The sequence below is a fragment of the Pongo pygmaeus genome, chromosome 19, assembly GCF_028885625.2.
Source record: "Pongo pygmaeus isolate AG05252 chromosome 19, NHGRI_mPonPyg2-v2.0_pri, whole genome shotgun sequence".
In the NCBI taxonomy this organism is placed as follows: Eukaryota; Metazoa; Chordata; class Mammalia; order Primates; family Hominidae; genus Pongo; species Pongo pygmaeus.
In genome coordinates, this window is record NC_072392.2 from 52,729,829 (window position 1) to 52,751,484 (window position 21,656).

Consider the following 21,656-nt stretch of genomic DNA (forward strand, 5'->3'; position numbering starts at 1 on the left):
AATTTATAAAAGCCATATGAGGACTAAGCTCTGATTTTTTAACTTGCCCAAACTCCTACCTAAGGGGTCTAGGGAGTCATGCCCTACAAACCATAAATTCTCATCAGATGGGTTTTATTTGACCCTATATATCATGACTTACTTTTCAATCTGACTCTGGCATAACATTATGAGACAAGGAAAAAATATTTAGCCCCAAAATATATTTCCTTGCCATACCTTGAAATTGCCATGCAAAGTCTCCTGTGGGGAAAAAACATCCACATTCTATAGAGAATCCCCTTTTCCCTTTGTTTTCCTTCCTTCCTTTCCAGATCCAGGAGATAATCGACTAAGAGCCAGGCACCCTTTTAGGTCTAATAAGAAACATTTTACAACCTTCTCTCTCTCTGAAGTCTGCTGAGAGATTCCTCTGCACAACAAAACCTGGTCTCCGTAATCCTTTATCTTAACCTGGACATTCCTTTCCATTAATCCCAAGTCTTCAGACAAACTCAACCGTCAACCAGAAAACGTTTAAATTTACCTATGGCCTAGAAGCCCCCACTTTGAGTTGTCCCGCCTTTCTAAACCAAACCAATGTATTTCTTAAATGTATCTGATTGATGTTTCATCCCTTCCTAAAATATATCAAACCAAGCTGTACCCCAACCACTTTGGGCACATGTTCTCAGGACCTCCTGAGGGCTGTGTCATGGGCCATGGTCACTCGTATTTAGTTTAGAATAAATCTCTTAAAATATTTTATAGAGTTTGACTCTTCGTGGACACATATATAATTATCTTAAAAGATGAGCAAAACACAAAAATGTTAATAGGAATATGGGGAACTGTTACATTCTTTGTACATTTCAAATACTTCTTTTTTAAAAAAGATAACTATAGTCAAAAGAAACAGGTGACTGGAAAAACATTTACAGACTAAAAATGTAGGATTACCATTCTTAATATACAAAAAGTTCTGCAAATTCATAAGGAACTGGAAGCAACATAACAGAATAATACGTAAAGGAAGTCAACAGACCCCTGCGAAAGAAAACATGCAAATTGCAAAGAAACATACAAACTGTTTTCAAACCTCACTAACCTTAAAAAGAATAAAAATTACAATGAGATACTATCTTTGTTCTCAACATTTGAGAATTTTAATTAGCGCTCTCATTTGGAAAATTAATGTTTAAGTCATTAATACTTTTTTCTTTTATTATCACTTATTAAATATGAACTTTCAGAATAGTCATGTAACCACAACCATGATCATGACATAGAACATTTCAAACATCACAATCCATCCCCTACTGCTCCTTTGCAATAAATTTCCTCCCCTAACTCCCACTCCTGGCATCCACTGATCTGCTTTCTGTCCTGAATTTTGTCTTCTCTAGAAGTTTTAAGAAATCATATAGTATGTCATCTCTTGAGCCTGGCTTCTTTCACTTAGCATAATATTTTTGAGATTTACACATGTTGCCGAGTCAGTAGTTAGTTCCTTTTTATTGCTGAATAGTATTCCACAGTTTCAAAGCACCACCACTGGTTTATTCATTCACCAGTTGATGGACATTTGGGCTGTTTTCAAATTTGCGCTATTATAAATAATATGTATACTCGAGTATACATCCTTGAGTGAAGGTATATGCCTTTGTGTGATTTTTTATTTTCATATTATAGGTACACAACATAATTTTCATTTTCTTCAAGACTGTAACTTGCCTTCAACATTTGTATCTATGGATTAATATTCACAGATATAAATGTTTAAGTCTATACACATATTCTTGTTCCTAATCTTATGCTATCATTCTATGCTTGAAAATTTATAACATATTTTTAATGCTAGTATCTACTGTTTGCTTCCTTTCTGAATGACATTTTTTCAGCTTTATTGAGGTATGATTGAAAAAATTGTATATATTTAAGGTATACAACATGATGTTCTGATAAACTTATACATTCTAAAATGAGTACCACAATCAAGGTAATAACTTATCCATCACATCACACAGTTTACCTCTGAAAGAGAAGGTAATACCTGAGATGAGATACTATCTTACCTTATTAGTGTGGCAAAATTTTAAAGATTGAACAACAGCTAATCCTGATAAAAATGCAGGAAAATAGGCAATTCAGTGGGGATGAAACTCTGACCTGCTGCAACTACTGGGGAATGTAAATCTAGTAATAACTACTACAAATTTTAAATGCAAATGTTCTTGACACAGGAACCCCCAGTTTTTAGATTCTAGTCTATAGAATTAAGAGCATCAGTTAACAAGGATATATGAAGAAGATATTTACTTAAGGCTTAGCTATAGTGTCAAAAAACTGAAAACATCTGAATATCCACCCATTCAGCGAAATGGCTGAGTAAATGAGGCTCGTTATTGTAACAGAATGTTACCTAATATTGAAAGGAATGCGTTAGATCTCTATCAACTATTTTGAGGAACAGCTAAAATATTTTCTTAGATAAATAATGATGCAGAGTAATGTGCATAAAATAATTTCATTTTAAAATACAACCACCACCACCCTATGTATGTATATTTTGCATTTGAATATATGGGTGAATAGATGTGAGTGGAAGGATACATACCAGCCAATAACGCTAACCAGCTCAGAAGGAATGTGAGTAGAAAAGGGTGAGAATACTATTTTATTTTTTTGTTTGTTTTTTGAGATGGAATCTCGCTCTGTCGCCCAGGCTGGAGTGCAGTGGCATGATCTCAGCTCACGGCAACCTCCACTTCCCAGGTTCAAGCAATTCTCCCCGGCTCAGCCTCCGAAGTAGCTGGGATCACAGGAGCCTGCCACCATGGCCAACTATTTTTTTTTTTGGTAATACATTTTTAAAAATACATTTGTTAGCCAGGTGCAATGGCTCATGCCTGTAATCCCAGCACTTTGGGAGGCTGAGGCAGGCAGATCACTTGAGGTCAGGAGTTCGAGACTGGCCTGACCAGCATGGAGAAACCCCATCTCTACTAAAAATACAAAATTAGCTGGGCGTGGTGGCGCATGCCTGTAATTCCAGCTACTCAGGAGGCTGAGGCAGGAGAATCACTTGAACCCGAGAGGCGGGGGTTGCACTGAGCAGAGATTGTGCCATTGCACTCCAGCCTGAGCAACAAGAGTGAAACTTGGTCTCAAAAAAAAAAAAAAAAAAAAAAAAAAAACTTTTCTTTTTAATCCAGAAAGATTTAAAAATCTAAACTTTTAAATCTAGAAAATACCAGAAAAAAATTAAAAAGCATACTTCAAAAATCTTGGCACCTGCCAGACAAAAAGGTAACATGCTGAATGATTCCATTTGTATGAAATGTCTAGTTTAGAATAAGTAAATCTATAGAGACAAAAAACTAGATTACTGTTTGCCAAGAGCTGCCAAGTGAGGCGAGAGGAACGGGGAGTGATTACTAATGGGTTTCTTTTTGGGAAGATGAAAATGTTCTGCACAGAAACAATGGTGATGATTGTACAACTTTGTTAATGTACTAAAATCGCTGAATTTTACACTTCAAAAATGTAAATTTTATGGTATGTGAATTATATCTTAATAAAATGAATAATATCTTCTGGGAAGAGAGATCTGACCAAAAAAGCTAGGAGATAAAAAAGAACAAGGCTGAGGTGACTACATGCAAATTTTAAATATCTGTATAGTAAAAAGAACTCATAATGCTTAAAAATGAAACTAAGTAAAAATGTACACATATACCCTTACAAATCAATAAAAGACAAACAATTCAATGGAAAAATCAGCAATTCCCTGAAGATACACAAATAACCAGTAAACACTTAGAAAGCTACAGTTGTGATTATTAAAACGTAAATTCACTTGAGTACTACTGAATCTATAGCTTATTTATTTCTATTTTTCCAATAAACAAAAAAAAAAAAAAACAAAACAAAACACCCTACTGTATTAGTCAGGGTTCTCCAGAGGGACAGAATTAAGGGAATATATACTTATATAAAGGGGAGTTTATTGTTAACTCACACGATCACGAGGTCCCACAATAGGCTGTCTGCAGGGTGAGGAGCAAGGAGAGCCAGTCCAAGTTCCAAAACTGAAGAACTTGGAGTCCGACGCTGGAGGGCAGGAAGCATCCAGCACAGGAGGAAGATGTAGGCTGGGAGGCTAGGCCCGTCTCTCTTTTCACATTTTTCTGCCTGCTTATATTCTAGCCACACTGGCAGCTGATTAGATGGTAGCCACCCAGATTAAAGGTGGGCCTGCCTTTCCCAGCCCACTGACTCAAATGTCAATCTCCTTTGGCAACACCCTCACAGGCACACCCAGGATCAATACTTTGTATCCTTCAATCCAATCAAGTTGACACTTAGTATTAACCATCACAAGTCCACCCCTTGTCAACTTGAACCCATACATATCTCCTGAGATCATATATACTCTTCAAATAAAGATAATAAGGTCATAATTATGCCTAACATAATACAACTATCCTTCGTACAACCAGAAACACACCTATCCCAACCCAAATACTAAAAGTTAACAATACTTAAATGCTGATGTGAAGTCAATAAATCTTAAGTCATATGATAAAAGAAAAAGGAAATAAAATGAAGATATTTTCTTAGTACAGGTGTATACATGCACAAACATGTTTTTAACAAAAGGAGGAGGAAATACTCATGACAATTACAGTCCTTGTTTCTGCAGCTGGTCATGCAGTCGTAGCTGGTATTGATGACTATCTTCTTCTACTAGCCATTCTGTATTCCCTTTGCCTTCAGCAAGCACCTCAGCAGGTGGTGGTGTTTTTCCTGGTAGAGTGACCCAAACCTTCATTCCTGAAGGGTCTGGGTCATTTGTAGTCCTGCCTGGATGGGGCTGTTGTAGTTTCCAGTTTACCTTAATCACAGGGCATGGCAATACATGGTAATACTAAAAGATGCCCTAATGGATCTCCATGCATACTCTTCTTTACCTCCGCTGTGGAGTAGTAGACTGATTTCATCTTGATAGGGTCAATCACCCCAGCCAACACTGTAACTCCCTTCTTAGCCTGTTGACTTAAAGACAGGAGGAGCCCAAAGTGTGTCCAGGTGGCAATCTTAACTTCCAGTTTAATGGAATCGTTGTTGTGTCTCCTGGTGGCAGCGTTCCTCCCTCTGGAACTAAGACCTCTAGGCCAGCAGAACATAATGTCTCAAGAAAGGGAAGAAAAATTTTCTAGTGGATCACTAGGGGTGATGGTGAGTGATTCCTGGACCCGGGAATCCTGGCTATGGGAGACAGTACCATATATTGGACGCTGATTCAGAGCATACACAGCTTTCTGGAAAACTTTGCTCCAGCCCTGCAAAGTACTGTCTTCTAGTTGGCATTGTAACTGTGACTTCAAAAGGCCATTCCGCTGTTCTACCAATCCAGCTGCTTCAGAATGGTGGGGAACATGGTAAGACCAGTGTGGCCAGGCACACTGGCTCATGCCTGTAATCCTAAGCACTTTGGGAGGCTGAGGGGGGCAGATACAAGGTCAACAGATTGACACCATCCTGGCCAACATGGTGAAACCCTATCACTACTAAAAATACAAAAATTAGCTGGGCGTGGTGGCACACGCCTATAGTCCCAGGTACTCGGGAGGCTGAGGCAGGAGAATTGCTTGAACCCGGGAGGCAGAGGTTGCAGTGAGCTGAGATCGCGCCACTGCACTCCAGCCTGGCGACAGAGCAACACTCCATCTCAAAAAAACAAAACAGTGAATTCCATGAGCATGAGCCCACTGCCACACTTCTTTAGCCGTAAAGTGAGTGCCTTGGTCAGAGGCAATGCTGTGTGGAATACCACGATGGTGGGTAAGGCATTCTGTGAGCCCATGCATGGTTATCTTGGCAGAAGCACTGCACACAGGATAGGCAAACCCATATCAGGAGTAAGTGTCTGTTCCAGTGAGGACAAATCTCTGCCCTTTCCGTGATGGAAGAGGTCCAATATAATCAACCTGCCACAAGGTAGCTGGCTGATCACCCCGAGGAATGGTGTCATATCAAGGGCTCAGTGTTGGTCTCTGCTGCTGGCAAACTGGACACTCAGCAGTGGCCATAGCCAAGTCAGCCTTGGTGAGTGAAGTCCACGTTGCTGAGCCCATGCATAACCTCCATCCCTGCCACCATGGCCACTTTGTTCATGGGCCCATTGGGCGAGGAGAGGGGTAGCTGGGGAAGGAGGCTAAGCGGTATCCACAGAACAGGTCATCCTATCCACTTGATTATTAAAATCCTTCTCTGCTGAGGTCACCCGTTGGTGAGCACTCACATGAGATACAAACATCTTCACAGTTTTTAACCACTCAGAGAGGTCTGTCCACATACCTCTTCCTCAAATCTCTTTGTCACCAATTTTCCAATCATGCTTCTTCCAAGTCCCTGACCATCCAGCCAAACCACTGGCTACAGCCCATGAATCAGTATATAATCGCACATCTGGCCATTTCTCCTTCCACACAAAGTGCACAGCCACGTGCACTGCTCAAAGTTCTGCCCACTGGGAAGATTTCCCTTCACCGCCATCCTTCAGGGATGTCCTAGAAAGGGGCTGTAGTGCTGCAGCTGTCCACTTTCAGGTGGTGCCTGCATATTGTGCAGAACCATCTGTGAACCAGGCCCTAGTCTTCTCTTCCTCTGCCAACTGATCACAGGGAACTCCCTATGACGCTATCGGTATAGGTGGGAAGAGAGAAGGCAGGGTGGCATGAGTGGAGACCATGGGCATTTGAGCCACTTCCTCTTGTAACTTACTTGTGCCTTCAGGACCTGCTTGAGCCCGATCGTGTATGTACCACTTCCATTTGATGATGGAATGCTGCTGTGCACGACCCACTTTATGGCTAGATGGGTCAGAACGCACCCAGTTCATAGATAGGCAGTTCAGGTCACAAGGTGACTTGAAGACCCACAATCAAACATTCAGTTTCCACCAAAGCCCAGTAACAGGTCAAGAGCTGTATCTCAAAAGGAGAATAGTTATCTGCAGAAGATGGCAGGGCCTTGCTCCAAACTCCTGGAGGCCTTCGCTGTGATTTACCTACGGGGGCCTGCCAAAGGCTCCAAACAGCATCCTTATCTGCCACTGACACTTCAAGCACCATTGGATCTGTTGGGTCATATGGCCCAAGTGGCAGAGCAGCTTGCACAGCAGCCTAGACCTGTTGCAGAGCCTTCTCCTGTTCTGGACCCCACTCAAAACTGGCAGTCCTTTGGGTCACTGGATAAATGGGCCAGAGTAACACACCTAAATGAGGAATGGTGCCTCCAAAATCCAAGTAGGCCCACTAGGCATTGTGCCTCTTTCTTTTTTGTAGGAGGGGCCAAATGCAGCAATATTCTTCACCTTAGAAAGAATATCTTGACAGGCCCCACACCCCTGGAGCCCTAGAAATTTTACTGAGGTAGAAGGTCCCTGAGTTTTAGTCAGATTTATTTCCCATCCTCTGGCACCCAAACGTCTCACCAATAAGTCCAGTGCGTTTGCTACTTCTTGCTCACAGAATCCAATCAGCATAATATCATTAATGTAATAGACCAGTGTCATATGTTGTGGAAGTGAAACATGACCAAGGTCTCTCCAAGTAGGATTTGTTTATATAAATTGGAAAACTCAAGCAGTTCTTTATGAGTGTAGCGCACCTCCTCATGGGTCACACTCTCAGCCTCATCTCTAGGGACCTGCTAGGACTTTAGTCTGGTTATAGGTCTAGAAGCAAACAGTGGCTCCTGAGGAGAATCAACATTATCTTGCCTGGCAACTGCCTCAGGGGAGGCCATCCCTGTTGCCTCAGGCAGCACAGGGTTTATCTCTTCAGACAAAAGTGGAAAGGCTGATGGCAGCATGGCTCAGGGAGGGGATGTTGCCACTACTGGGGATGGGGAAGCTGTTTCTTCTGGCAAAAAAGGTTCATCAGAGTTTACAAACTCAGAGTCCCCAGCTTCATCAGGGTCCTCCCACACATGCCCTTTCCAAGTTGCAGGGTCCCATTCTTTTCCAATCAATGCCCTCACTTTAACAGAAGACACCTGGTTAGGCTGTACATGCACCTTTTGTTGCAGGTCAGCCACTTGCATGATAAGAGTTTGTGTTTGTTTTTTTTCACAATTTCAGCTCTTTTTCTACAGGAGATAAGGGTCTCACTCAGGTCAATCTTAGCAGATTTGAGGCTCAGTATCTGCTTCTGAAGCTGGAAGACAGAATCCCTGAGTTCAACATTTTCTTTCACCACTTTGTCCACTGAATTTAGGAGCAACCAACCAGCTTCATTATGTTCCTTGGTTCTCCATATATGGTCAAAGGTATTATGTATAGGGTCACTAAACTCCTTGCCTCTCATTAGTGGTGAATCAGGAGTGTCAAATGCATTTATTTTGCAAACTCTCTGAACAGTTCACACCAACAACTATCAGTGTTCTCCACAATATTAGAAGTAGAGTCCTTAGCATTTTAGGGTCTAATCATATAAAGCAGCAAACTCCAGAAACCCCCAAACAAACTAAGAAACTTCATCCTTAATATTTTGTTCCTCTAGAACCACACCGCTTGTACCAAAATCTCTATTAGGGTTCTCTAGAGGGACAGAAGTAATAGAATATTTATATAAAGGGGATATTAACTATTAACTAGCATGATCACAAGGTCCCACAATAGGCCGTCTGCAGGCTGAGAGGCAAGAAGAGCCAGTCCAAGTCCCAAAACTGAAGAACTTGGAGTCTGATGTTCGAGGGCAGGAAGCATCCAACACAGGAGAAAGATGTAGGCTGGGAGGCTAGGCCCGTCTCTCTTTTCACATTTTTCTGCCTGCTTATACTCCAGCCATGCTGGCAGCTGATTAGATGGTGCATCACCCAGATTAAGGGTGGGTCTGCCTTTCCCAGCCAGTTGTTAATCTCCTTTGGCAACACCCTCACAGATACACCCAGGATCAATACTTTGTATCCTTCAATCCAATCAAGTTGACACTCATTATTTATCATCAAACCTACTATTTTGAAGGGCTCCAAAACAATCTACCATGAAAAATGGTGTCCTCATAATGGAAAAGTTGAGATACACCCCTAAGTGGAGTAACACGCAATCACAGACTCTCAAGGATTACCTGGTTCATTTATTTACCCTTTAATATATAAATTCCCTGTCCAATACTTCTACAAAGTAATAAATCATTCAGCTGATTCTGAACATCTCCATCTACAGGCAAACCATGAAGGAACCCATCTCATGTTTAGCCAGCTAAGAGTATTTCTCCAAAAGCAGCAAAAAATGAAAAAAAAAAAATTTGCAAAACAAACTGCATATTGAAATTTCAGTAAAACCCTAAGATTAATACTCTGTTCTTTTTTTTTTTAATCGCCTAGGTGATTATTTAAAAAAATTTTAAGAGCCTCCTAGAATTACCAGTTGTCATGGTGCCAATTTCACTATAGATGGTATATGCGAGAGCGTTACCTTCCTGGCAAAATTCTTTGAAAACTGTTCTAAAATACTTAAAATGAGTTACTAGATAATTTCAGTAGCACTATATGGACACACACCCTAAGTACATGCAAATAACACACTATAAAAGTGATGAGCTCAAGTAGGGCAATCCTTGCAGTGAATATTAGAGAAACTATGTTTAATAATAACAGAGGTATTGTTTAGTCTTCTCAGACAAAAGAATGAAACTAAGGGATTATTTTAAATCTTTGATCATTGCCTGGTATTATTTTCCCTCTGCCAAATAAAATTATGTATGAGTATGTCTCTTCTAAGTCCATCAAACAAAGAAACCTAAAATGATAATTTAAATGGTTCCCTGAAATACTTTGCTTAAATAATAAGCCTAAAGTAATACACACCTCGAGTAAAATAAACTGCTTCACATCTAGATATAATGGAAATAATTTTGCCCTCCTTACCTTATTCATGTTGTTTTCATCAACCACATCTTTGGATATATCCTGGATTATTTCTGGACACAAGATAAGGAGAATGATTTGTGGTGGCCAAACTGCTGCTTTACGTTTGGTGCTTTCAGCAAAACCATCTACCAAGTCAAATAGCTTTTCCGCACATTCTGCATTAAAAATATATTAAATGACATTATTAGATAGGAACAAAATCCCTGGCATTAAAGTAAAAGCTGACACTACGTAAAAACCCAAGGGCAACATTTTTAAAAGATAAACATGGAACTTCATTGAAGCAACTACACAAATGCATTCTGATAAGCAGACAAGCAATGTAATACTCTCTAAGTGTTAGAAGAGCTATCTTGATCTATCCTGGAAAAGTTCACATTTTAGAATGGATGATCGTGTATTCAGTCTCACTGTGCAGGGCCTTATGCAAAGTGTGATGTACCCAAGCAACAAAGACTGAACAGCTTCTCAAAAAGAATTACCAAAGTTCTCCAGGAGTCAGTATTCTCTGCCTTGCAGTTGTGTCTTACATTATAGGTGAGAATATTACTACTTTATACACATCTCCCTAAATACAAAATAAAGCTTCAGAGCACATGCTTCTCTACAACAAAGAGCCAAACATCCCATCCTATCACAGCTCTAAAGATCTGACCTTCATTTCAAACTACTTTGTTTGCTCCAAGGAAAGGAAGAGGGTTGGGTGTAATTTAGAAATTAAGAGAAAAACAGTATTTCCTATTTGACACCAGTTGACAATAGAAGATGTAAAAGCACCTTTATAACAAAAATAACTTGGAAAATGATGATAGGTTTTTATGTCACAAGTAGGCATTTAAAAGACAAAAAAAAAAAAAAAAAAAAAAAATCAATCGTATCCTTACCAGCCATATCAGTCTGTGGGATCTGGTATAGTTTTGTAAATTTATCTGGATAATTTTCTACCCAGTTCCAAAATGCCTATAAAGAACCACATGTCTTTACATGAAAGCAGTGCTCTTTTGTAATACAGTAAATAAAATGTCACAAACTTCTAACTTCCTTCATAATAATATTACAATGTATTCTTCCTGAAAATTAACGTGAAACTATCACTCAAGTCATAACTTTTTGATTCAGGATGCTAACAACAGCAAATTTTATCATCAAAAACAAAATCTGAATACCAGAGAGGTTGTAACTTATCTTTTCCAGGCTATTTATAACTGCTAACTGTGCAACCTTCTTTAGGGCTTTAAATTTAAATGCTGTTTCTGGAAAAAACACAATTTTTAAAAATTAATTCTAGAATAAGTTAACACAAACACAACTCAGAGCAAAATAACTTTCCATTTACATATTACTTTTGCTCCAATATTATCTGTAAGCAATGAAAGGTAAAGACACCTAACATAAACCCAAAACTCGATAGCTGTCTGCTAGGAAAGAAAAATTCCATAAACAGCAAATATGCCTTGGACATCCATGATTGTGAGCTTTTTCTTTTGTTTTTAATAACTTGCTTTTTCAAAAAAAAGTATAAAACACACACAGGATATTGATTCTTCCTATCCATGAGCATGGAATGGTTTTCCATTTGTGTCCTCTCATTTCCTAGAGCAGTGGTTTGTAGTTCTCCTTGAAGAGGTCCTTCACATACCTTGTAAGTTGGATTCCTAGGTATTTTATTCTCTTTGTAGCAATTGTGAATGGGAGTTCACTCATGATCTGGCTCTCTGTCTGTTATTGGTGTATAGGAATGCTTGTGATTTTTGCACATTGATTTTGTATCCTGAGACTTTGCTGAAGTTGCTTATCAGCTTAAGGAGATTTTGGGATGAGATTTTGAGATGGGGTTTTCTAAACATACAACCATGTCTTCTGCAAACAGAGGCAATTTCACTTTCTCTTTTCCTAACTGAATACCCTTTATTTCTTTCTCTTGCCTGATTGCCCTGGCCAGAACTTCCAATATTATGTTGAATAGGAGTGGTGAGAGAGGGCATCCTTATCTTATGCCAGTTTTCAAAGGGAATCCTTCCAGTTTTTGCCCATTCAGTACGATATTGGCTGTGGGTTTGTCATAAATAGCTCTTATTATTTTGAGATACATTTGATCAATGCCCAGTTTATTCAGAGTTTTTGGCATGAAGGGCTGTTGAATTTTATCAAAGGCCTTTTCTGTATCTATTGAGATAATCATGTGGTTTTTGTCATTGGTTCTGTTTATGTGATGGATTACTTTCATTGATATGCGTATGTTGAAACCAGCCTTGCATCCCAGGGATGAAGCCAACTTGATCATGGTAGATAAGCTTTTTGATGTGCTTGTTGGATACAGTTTGCCATTATTTTATTGAGGATTTTCGCATCGATGTTCATCAGGGATATTAGCCTAAAATTTTCTCTTGTTGTTGTGTCTCTGCCAGGTTTTGGTATCACCATGATGCTGGCCTCATAAAATGAGTTAGGGAGGATTCACTCTTTTTCTATTGTTTGAAATAGTTTCAGAAGGAATGGTACCAGCTCCTCCTCTGGTAGAATCTGGCTGTGAATCCACCTGGTCCTGGACTTTTTTTGGTTGGTAGGCTATTAATTATTGCCTCAATTTCAGAACTTGTTATTGGTCTATTCAGGGATTCAACTTCTTCCTGGTTTAGTCTTGGGAGGGTGTATGTGTCCAGGAATTTATCCATTTCTTCTAGATTTTCTAGTTTATTTGCATAGAGGTGTTTATAGTATTCTCTGATGGTGGTTTGTATTTCTGTGGGATCAGTGGTGATATTCCTTTTATCATTTTTTATTGCGTCTATTTGATTCTCCTCTCTTTCTTCTGTATGAGTCTGGCTAGTGGTCTATCTATTTTGTTGATCTTTTCAAAAAACCAGCTCCTGGATTCATTGATTTTTTTTTTTTTTTTTTTTTTTTAAACAGAGTCTTGCTCTGTCGCCCAGGCTGGAGTGCAGTGGCACGATCCTGGCTCACTGCAAGCTCCGCCTCCCGGGTGCACGCCATTCTCCTGCCTCAGACTCCGGAGGAGCTGGGACTACAGGCGCCTGCCACCACGGCTGGCTAATTTTTTTGTATTTTTAGTAGAGATGGGGTTTCACTGAGGCCAAGGTGGCGGATCATGAGGTCAGGAGACTCACTGATTTTTTGAAAGGTTTTTCGTGTCTCTATCTCCTTCAGTTCTGCTCTGATCTTAGTTATTTCTTGTCTTCTGCTAGCTTTTGAGTTTGTTTGCTCTTGCTTCTCTAGTTCTTTTAATTGTGATGTTAGGGTGTCAATTTTAGATCTTTCCTGCTTTATCTTATGGGCATTTAGTTCTATAAATTTCCCTCTACACACTGCTATAAATGTTGGTACGTTGTGTATTTTTCTCATTGTTTCAAAGAACATCTTTATTTCTGCCTTCATTTCATTATTTTCCCAGTAGTCATTCAGGAGCAGGTTGTTCAGTTTCCATGTAGTTGTGTGGTTTAGAGTGAGTTTCTTAATCCTGAGTTCTGGTTTGATTGCACTGTGGTCTGAGAGACTTTGTTATGATTTCCATTCTTTGGCATTTGCTGAGGAGTGTTGTACTTCCAATTATGTGGTCAATTTTGGAATAAGTGCAATGTGGTGCTGAGAAGAATATATATTGTTGATTTGGGGTGGAGAGTTCTGTAGATGTCTATTAGGTCCACTTGGTGCAGGGCTGAGTTCAATTCCTGGCTATCCTTGTTAACTTTCTGTCTCGTTGATCTGTCTAATGTTGACAGTGGGGTGTTAAAGTCTCCCACTACTATTGTGTGGGAGTCTAAGTCTCTTTGTAGGTCTCTAAGGACTTGCTTTATGAATCCGGGTGTTACTGTATTGGGTGCATATATATTTAGGGTAGTTAGCTCTTCTTGTTGCATTGATCCCTTTACCATTATGTAATACCCTTCTTTGACTCTTTTGATCTTTTTTATTGGTTTAAAGTCTGTTTTATCAGATACTAGGATTGCAACCCTGCTTTTTTTTGCTTTCCATTTGCTTGGTAAATCTTCCTCCAACCCTTTATTTTGAGCCTATGTGTAACTCTGCATGCGAGATGGGTCTCCTGAATATAGCACAGTGATGGGTCTTGACTCTTTATCCAATTTGCCAGTCTGTGTCTTTTAATTGGGGCATTTAGCCTGTTTACATTTAAGGTTAATGGTGTTATGTGTGAATTTGTTATTATGATGCTAGCTGGTTATTTAGCCGATTTACATTTAAGGTTAATATTGTTATGTGTGAATTTGTTACTATGATGCTAGCTGGTTATTTTGTCCATTAGTTGATGCAGTTTCTTCATAGCATAGATGGTCTTTACAATTTGGTATGTTTTTGCAGTGGCTGGTACCGGTTGTTCCTTTCCATGCTTAGTGCTTCCTTCAGGAGCTCTTGTAATGCAGGCCTGGTGGTGACAAAAATCTCTCAGCATTTGCTTGTCTGTAAAGGATTTTATTTCTCCTTCGCTTATGAAGCTTAGTTTGGCTGGATATGAAATTCTGGGATGAAAATTCTTTTCTTTAAGAATGCTGAATATTGGCTCTCACTCTCTTCGGGCTTGTAGGGTTTCTGCCTAGAGATCCGCTGTTAGTCTGATGGGCTTCCTTTTGTGGGTAACCCAACCTTTCTCTCTGGCTGCCCGTAGTATTTTTTCCTTCATTTCAACCTTGGTGAATCTGACGATTATATGTCTTGGGGTTGCTCTTCTCGAGGATTATCTTTGTAGTGTTCTCTGTATTCCCTGAATTTGAACGTTGGCCTGCCTTGCTAGGTTGGGGAAGTTCTCCTGCATAATATCCTGAAGAGTGTTTTCCAACTTTGTTCCATTCTTCCCATCACTTTCAGGTACACTAACCAAATGTAGATTTGGTCTTTTCACACAGTCCCATATTTCTTGGAGACTTTGTTCATTTCTTTTCACTCTTTTTTCTCTAATCTTGTCTTCTCGCTTTATTTCATTGAGTTGATCTTCAATCTCTGATATCCTTTCTTCTGCTTGATCAATTTGGCTATTGATACTTGTGTATGCTTCACAAAGTTCTCATGCTGTATTTTTCAGCTCCATCAGGTCATTTATGTTCTTCTCTAAGATGGTTATTCTAGTCAGCAATTCGTCTAACCTTTTTTCCAGGTTCTTAGCTTCCTTGCATTGGGTTAGAACATGCTCCTTTAGCTCAGAAGAGTTTGTTATTATCCATCTTCTGAAGCCTACTTCTGTCAATTCGTCAAACTCATTCTTCGTCCAGTTTTGTTCCCTTGCTGGTGAGGAGTTGTGATCCTTTGGAGGAGAAGAGGCGTGCTCGTTTTTTTTTCCAGCCTTTTTGCACTGGTTTCCCCCCATTTTCGTGGATTTATCTACCTTTGGTCTTTGATGTTGGTGATGTTGATACTATTCCTTTCTTAGTTTTCCTTCTAACAGGCAGAACCCTCTGCTGCAGGTCTGCTGGAGTTTGCTGGAGGTCCACTCCAGACCCTGTTTACCAGAGTATCACCAGTGGAGGCTGCAGAACAACAAAGATTGCTGCCTGTTCCTACCTCTGGAAGCTTTGTCCCAGAGGGACACCCGCCAGATGCCAGCCAGAGAGGACACAAACAAATGGAAAAACATTCCATGCTCATGGATAGGAAGAATCAATACCGTGAAAATGGCCGTACTGCCCAAAGCAATTTACAGATTCAATGCTATCCCCACCAAACTACCATTGACTTTCTTCACAGAGTTAGAAAAAACTACTTTAAATTTCATATGAAACCAGAAAAGAGCCTGCATAACCAAGACAATCCTAAGCAAAAAGAACAAAGCTGGAGGAATCACACTACCTGACTTCAAACTATACAAGGCTACAGTAACCAAAACAGCATGGTACTGGTACCAAAACAGATACATAGACCAATGGAATAGAACAGAGGCCTCAGAAATAACACCACACATCTACAACCATCTGATCTTTGACAAACCTGACAAAAACAAGCAATGGGGAAAGGATTCCCTATTTAATAAATAGTATTGGCAAAACTGGCTAGCCATATGCAGAAAACTGAAACTGGACCCTTTCCTTACACCTTATACAAAAATTAATTCAAGATGGACTAAAGACTTAAACGTAAGACCTAAAACCATGAAAACCCTAGAAAGAAACCTAGGCAATACCATTCAGGACACAGGCATGGGGAAAGACTTCATGACTAAAACACCAAAAGCAACGACAACAAAAGCCAAAATTGACAAATGGGATCTAATTAAACTAAAGAGCTTTTGCATAGCAAGAGAAACTACCATCAGAGCGAAGAGGCAACCTACAGAATGGGAGAAGATTTTTGTAATCTACCCATCTGACAAAGGGCTAATAACCAGAATCTACAAAGAACTTAAATTTACAAGAAAAACACAAACAACCCCATTAAAAAGTGGATGAAGGATATGAACAGACACTTCTCAAAAGAAGACAACAAACATATAAAGAAAAGCTTATTATCACTGGTCATTACAGAAATGCAAATCAAAACCACAATGAGATACCATCTCATGCCAGTTAGAATGGCGATCATTAAAAAGTCAGGAAACAAAAGATGCTGGAGAGAATGTGGAGAAACAGGAACACTTTTACACTGCTGGCGGGAGTGTAAATTAGTTTAACCATTGTGGAAGACAGTGTGGCGATTCCTCAAGGATCTAGAACTAGAAATACCATTTGACCCAGCTATCCCATTACTGGGTATATACCCAAAGGATTACAAATCTTTCTGCTATAAAGACACATGCACACGTATGTTTACTGCAGCACTGTTCACAACAGCAAAGACTTGGAACCAACCCAAATGCCCATCAATGATAGACTGGATAAAGAAAATGTGGCACATATACACCACAGAATACTATGCAGACATAAAAAAGGATAAGTTCACGTCCTTTGCAGGGACATGGATGAAGCTGGAAACCATCACTCTCGGCAAACACAAGAACAGAAAACCAAACACCACATGTTCTCACTCATAAGTGGGAGTTGAACAATAAGAACACATGTACACAGGGAGGGGACCATCACACATCGGTGCCTGTTGGGGGGTGGGGGGTGGGGGAAGGGATAGCATTGGGAGAAATACCTAAGGTAGATGATGGGTTGATGGGTGCAGCAAACCACCATGGCACATGGACACCTATGTAACAAACCTGCATGTTCTGCACATGTACCCCAGAACTTAAAGTATAATAAAAAAATTTTTAAAACATATACAAGGCCAGGCCCAATGGCTCACGCCTATAATCTCAGCACTTTCGAAAGCAGGAATGGGAAGATAGCTTGAGCCCAGGATTTCAAGGCTACAGTGTACTATAATCATGTCACTGCATGCCAGCCTGAGCGACAGAGCAAGACTCCGTCAAAAAAAAAAAAAAAAAAGGCAAAAGCACAAGTGTTTAAAAACCATCAATAATTCTATCATTCAGAGACAATCACAGTTAACATCTGGTGGTTCTACTTCCATCACTTTTCCTATGCATGTAGAAAACAAATATATTTAACATAACTGAGATCATATAGGCTATATCAAACCTGTTCTTTTTCATAGTATCCCTAATTATTTCTATATCAGTAAAAACCCTTCTTTTTTTTTTTTTTTGAGATGGAGTCTCGCTCTGTCGCTCAGGCTGGAGTGCAATGGCGCAATGTTGGCTCACTGCAACCTCCGTCTCCCAGGTTCAAGAGATTCTCCTGCTTCAGCCTCCCCAGTAGCTGGGATTACAGGCGTGCGCCAATATACCCAGCTAATTTTTGTATTTTTAGTAGAGACGGGGTTTCACCATGTTGGTCAGGCTGGTCTCGAACTCCTGACCTCTTGATCTGCCCACGTGGGCCTCCCAAAGTTCTGGGATTACAGATGTGAGCCACCGTGCCTGGCCTATTTTTGATGGTCCTATATGCAATAGTAACTATTACATAAACAATTAAAACATATCATGTATTTTTAGTATGATACACTTAATTCTTTTGGAATCTTAATGCTTTCAGAATATTACAGATGAACAAACTGTGTGTCTAAGGTTACAGATCTGATAAATGATTGAATTGGGCTTTAAAATCAAGGTCTTTTCAGTATGCTTTGATGTCCCTCATAATATTTAAGTCACTGTATTAAGTCACTGGTTATTTAAATGTTTTCCAGTTTTAACACTGAAGTTATTTCTGTTATTTCACTGTTATAAATAACATTAATAAATATTTTTATATCAACATCTTTTCCCACATCACTGTTTATTTAAGATAAGGAATCTCTAGAAGTGTCCAGTCAAAGAGATGAATATTTTTAGGGCCCTTGATAAAGATTACCAAGCTGCCTTTCACTAAGGTTCGGCCAAATGCTGCTATCACCAAGCAGCCTACGAAAGTGCCTTCATCCTATCTTTGTCATCATAAAAGCATGTTCATTTTCTTTATTTTGTTAATTGGAGTGTTCAAAACAGTAGACTGCATTTTAACGCAAGTAACAGTAAACACTTCTCCATATAAATATATTGGGTATTTTAATTTCTTCTTCTATTAAGTTTATCGTCCACATCTAGAAAAAGATTTATGTCTGGAAAAAATGACCTGTCTATAAACGACTTTACTGGCAATGGTCCCTTGGCAAAGAACTTCTCCTGTTGACTTTTAATGAAGGGATAAAGGTTTTTATTACATCTATGTAAGTGTCTAAGAGAGAGATGAGTCTTTTTTCTAGACTTGCAAATAAGTAACCCTCCAAATCAGTTTTTAAAAGTACCCCTTTGAATTCTCTTTGCTCTCACCCTCCACTGATTTCCAAATAATGACATTACTCTTCACAGTGCTTTTTAGCAACAACTTTACCTTTATGACATCTTAAATGTGTTATACACCGTAATCTATTCTCAAAGCCAAAGTAAGTAACTTTCAGTTCTACAAGTTTCTTGTTGGACATCCTACTGATACCTCAAAACTCAGAAGATCTAAAACTGAATTTATCATTTTCCTGGTCAACCCCTCTCTTCTGCCATCAACCTTTCCTTCCCTTTTCTGCTCTAACCAGCTTATTCTGTAATATTTGGTGATATGTCTCTAACCTCATATATCTAAATTGACTACCAAATGCTATGTATTCCATTTCTTTTTTTTTTTTTTTTTAGATGGAGTTTCGGTCTTGTTGCCCAAGCTGGAGCACAATGGCGTGATCTTGGCTCACTACAACCTCCGTCTCCCAGGTTCAAGCGATTCTCCTATGCCTCGGCCACCCAAGTAGCTGGGATTACAGGCACGTGCCACCACGCCCGGCTAATTTTTTGTATTTTTATTTTATTTTATTTATTTATTTAGAGACGGAGTCTCACTCTGTTGCCCAGGCTGGAGTGCAGTGGCACAATCTCGGCTCACTGCAAGTTCTGCCTCCCGGGTTCACGCCATTCTCCTGCCTCAGCCTCCCAAGTAGCTGGAACTACAGGTGCCCACCACCACACCCGGCTAATTTTTTGTATTTTTAGTAGAGACAGTGTTTCACCGTGTTAGCCAGGATGGTCTCCTGACCTCGTGATCCACCAGCCTCAGCCTCCCAAAGTGCTGGGATTACAGGCGTGAGCCACCACGCCCGGCCCATTTTTTGTATTTTTAGTAGAGATGGAGTTTCACCATGTTGGCCAGGCTGGTCTCAAACTCCTAACCTCAGTGATCCGCCCACCTTAGCCTAACAAAGTGCTGGGATTACAGGCGTGAGCCACCGCGCCCAGCCTCCACTTCTTTAAATACCTATCAAACTGGTCCCCATCCTTACCCTACCCCATTCCATCATCTGGGTCTCCACAACTCTCATTATTTCTCACTTACATTACTGCATAACCAAGTCCCAGAAGTTCAGGTAACCCTCTACCAAGCCATCCTGCAAATTTCAAGCAAAGGGGTATATCTAAAATAAAATACTGATTAAAGTATTCTCTACCTCAAAGCCTTTCTATCACTTCCCAGGGCCACTAAAATAAAGCTTCGTAACTCATAAGCACAACAGTGCAGCAGTCAAGTATTTTGGTTCTAGAGACGAGCAGATGTGAACTCAATCTTTACTGAACAATTACTAGCTCTGTGACTTTGGAAATTTACTTAGGCCTCAGTTTCCTCATCTACACAAGAGATGATAATATTAATACTAGTATTGCTTCACAGGGTTATTTTAAGAATTGATGAGAAAAGGCATGCAAACTGCATAGCGCAAGGCCCGGCGCAGACTGAAAACATAACAAATGTTTCTCTCTCTCTCTCTCTCTCTCTCTCTCTCTCTCGATATATCTATAGAGATACAGATATACCTATAGATAGATCTGGATATATACATATAGATTGATATATCTATATACAGATAGGTATATCGAGAGAAAGAGAGAGACAGAGAGACAGAGAGAGAGACAGAGAGACAGAGAGAGAGACAGAGAGAGAGACAGAGACAGGATCTCACTCTGTTACCCAGGCTGGAATGCAGTGGCACGATCACAGCTTACTGCAGCCTCAACCTCTTCCTGGGCTCAAGTGATCCTCCCACCTCAGCCTCACAAGTAGCTGGGACTACAGGTGCGTGTCACCACACCCAGCTAATATTTTTATTTTTTTGTAGAGATGGGGGTCTCTCTATGTTGCCCCGGCTCAAGCAATCCTCCTGTCTCAGCTTCCCCAAAGTGTGGGGATTACATGCGTCAGCCACCAGGCCTGGCCATATTTTTATTAAAATGATCTGACCTATTCTTGTACCTTCACATCTTGATCATCTCTCATCCCCTCAAACAAATATATACTTCCTCTCTCACTTTATACTCACCCTATTTGAGTTTATCATAGTTTTTTTCCACAAATAATTTGATAACGACATCACTTGTCTCATAAACCATGCCATGAGCTCCTTAGGGACAGATTCCATATTTTATTAATTTTTGTAATCCCAGCACTTAGCATGGCTTCTTATACATAGTTTCTCAACAAAGGCTTGTTGAATTGTATTTGAAACACATTACTACCTTTACTACTCATTACTGAAAGGGTGCATTCCTTTTACCACTGTCACCAAGAGCCATCTTTTGCTGGCCTATTTAATATTGGTTTTATACTTTATATATTTATCAGCATATATTCTAAATTTATGTTCACGAGGGAGCTGCATTCAATGGGAAAGTTACTTCAGTATAAAAGAAAGTCATTTATCCACACATTCAATTAGTTTCTCTTATTTGGACAGAAGAGCCATTTCAATTAATTATTATGGATTGAACATTTCTATTGTTTTAAACATCTATTCACAGGCAACCTGGACTAGACTTGTTTCCAAAACATCACTGAATAATTATGAAAAATCATAAAATCCCACTAATACTTCTTAACTTTAATTCACAGAGATCTCTAAATTTTACCATTCAGTTCCTCAACTGCTCAACGCTTAATAATAGATATTAAAATCTTGCAAATCTCAACTATTAATTCAATGGTGGTTTATTATAATCTAAAATAATTGCTGTCCACATGTTTGTATCCTGGCATAACAGCTAAAATCATCCCTATATTTTCCTTTATTACAGTTACTGAATTAATTGTTGCTTGGTTTCACAATGGTAATGACCTAAAATCATAAATTATGAACAAGGGCTATAAGAATAGAACACAGCTTTATATTATTCCTCTATATAGGTATTGCCTTTTTACATCTCTGGTGAGATAGTTATTGAGTTTAAAGCAAATATTAAGAAAACAAAA

The 21,656-nt window shown here is 39.5% G+C and overlaps 2 protein-coding genes across 2 annotated transcripts in view; both read right to left on the reverse strand.

Annotated features, from left to right (window-relative positions):
- Positions 1-10,049, reverse strand: part of LOC129016551 (neurofibromin-like) — a 90,486-nt gene extending 80,437 nt beyond the window's left edge. The window contains exon 1 of the mRNA XM_063655459.1: positions 9,919-10,049. The gene's annotated coding sequence lies outside the window, so the exon portion shown is untranslated. The remainder of the gene's footprint in view (positions 1-9,918) is intronic.
- Positions 8,132-21,656, reverse strand: part of LOC129017577 (uncharacterized) — a gene marked incomplete at its 5' end in the record, with an annotated part of 95,217 nt that continues 81,692 nt past the window's right edge. The window contains one exon of the mRNA XM_063655458.1: positions 8,132-10,076. Coding sequence (XP_063511528.1) covers positions 9,685-10,076 — 392 coding nt within the window. The remainder of the gene's footprint in view (positions 10,077-21,656) is intronic.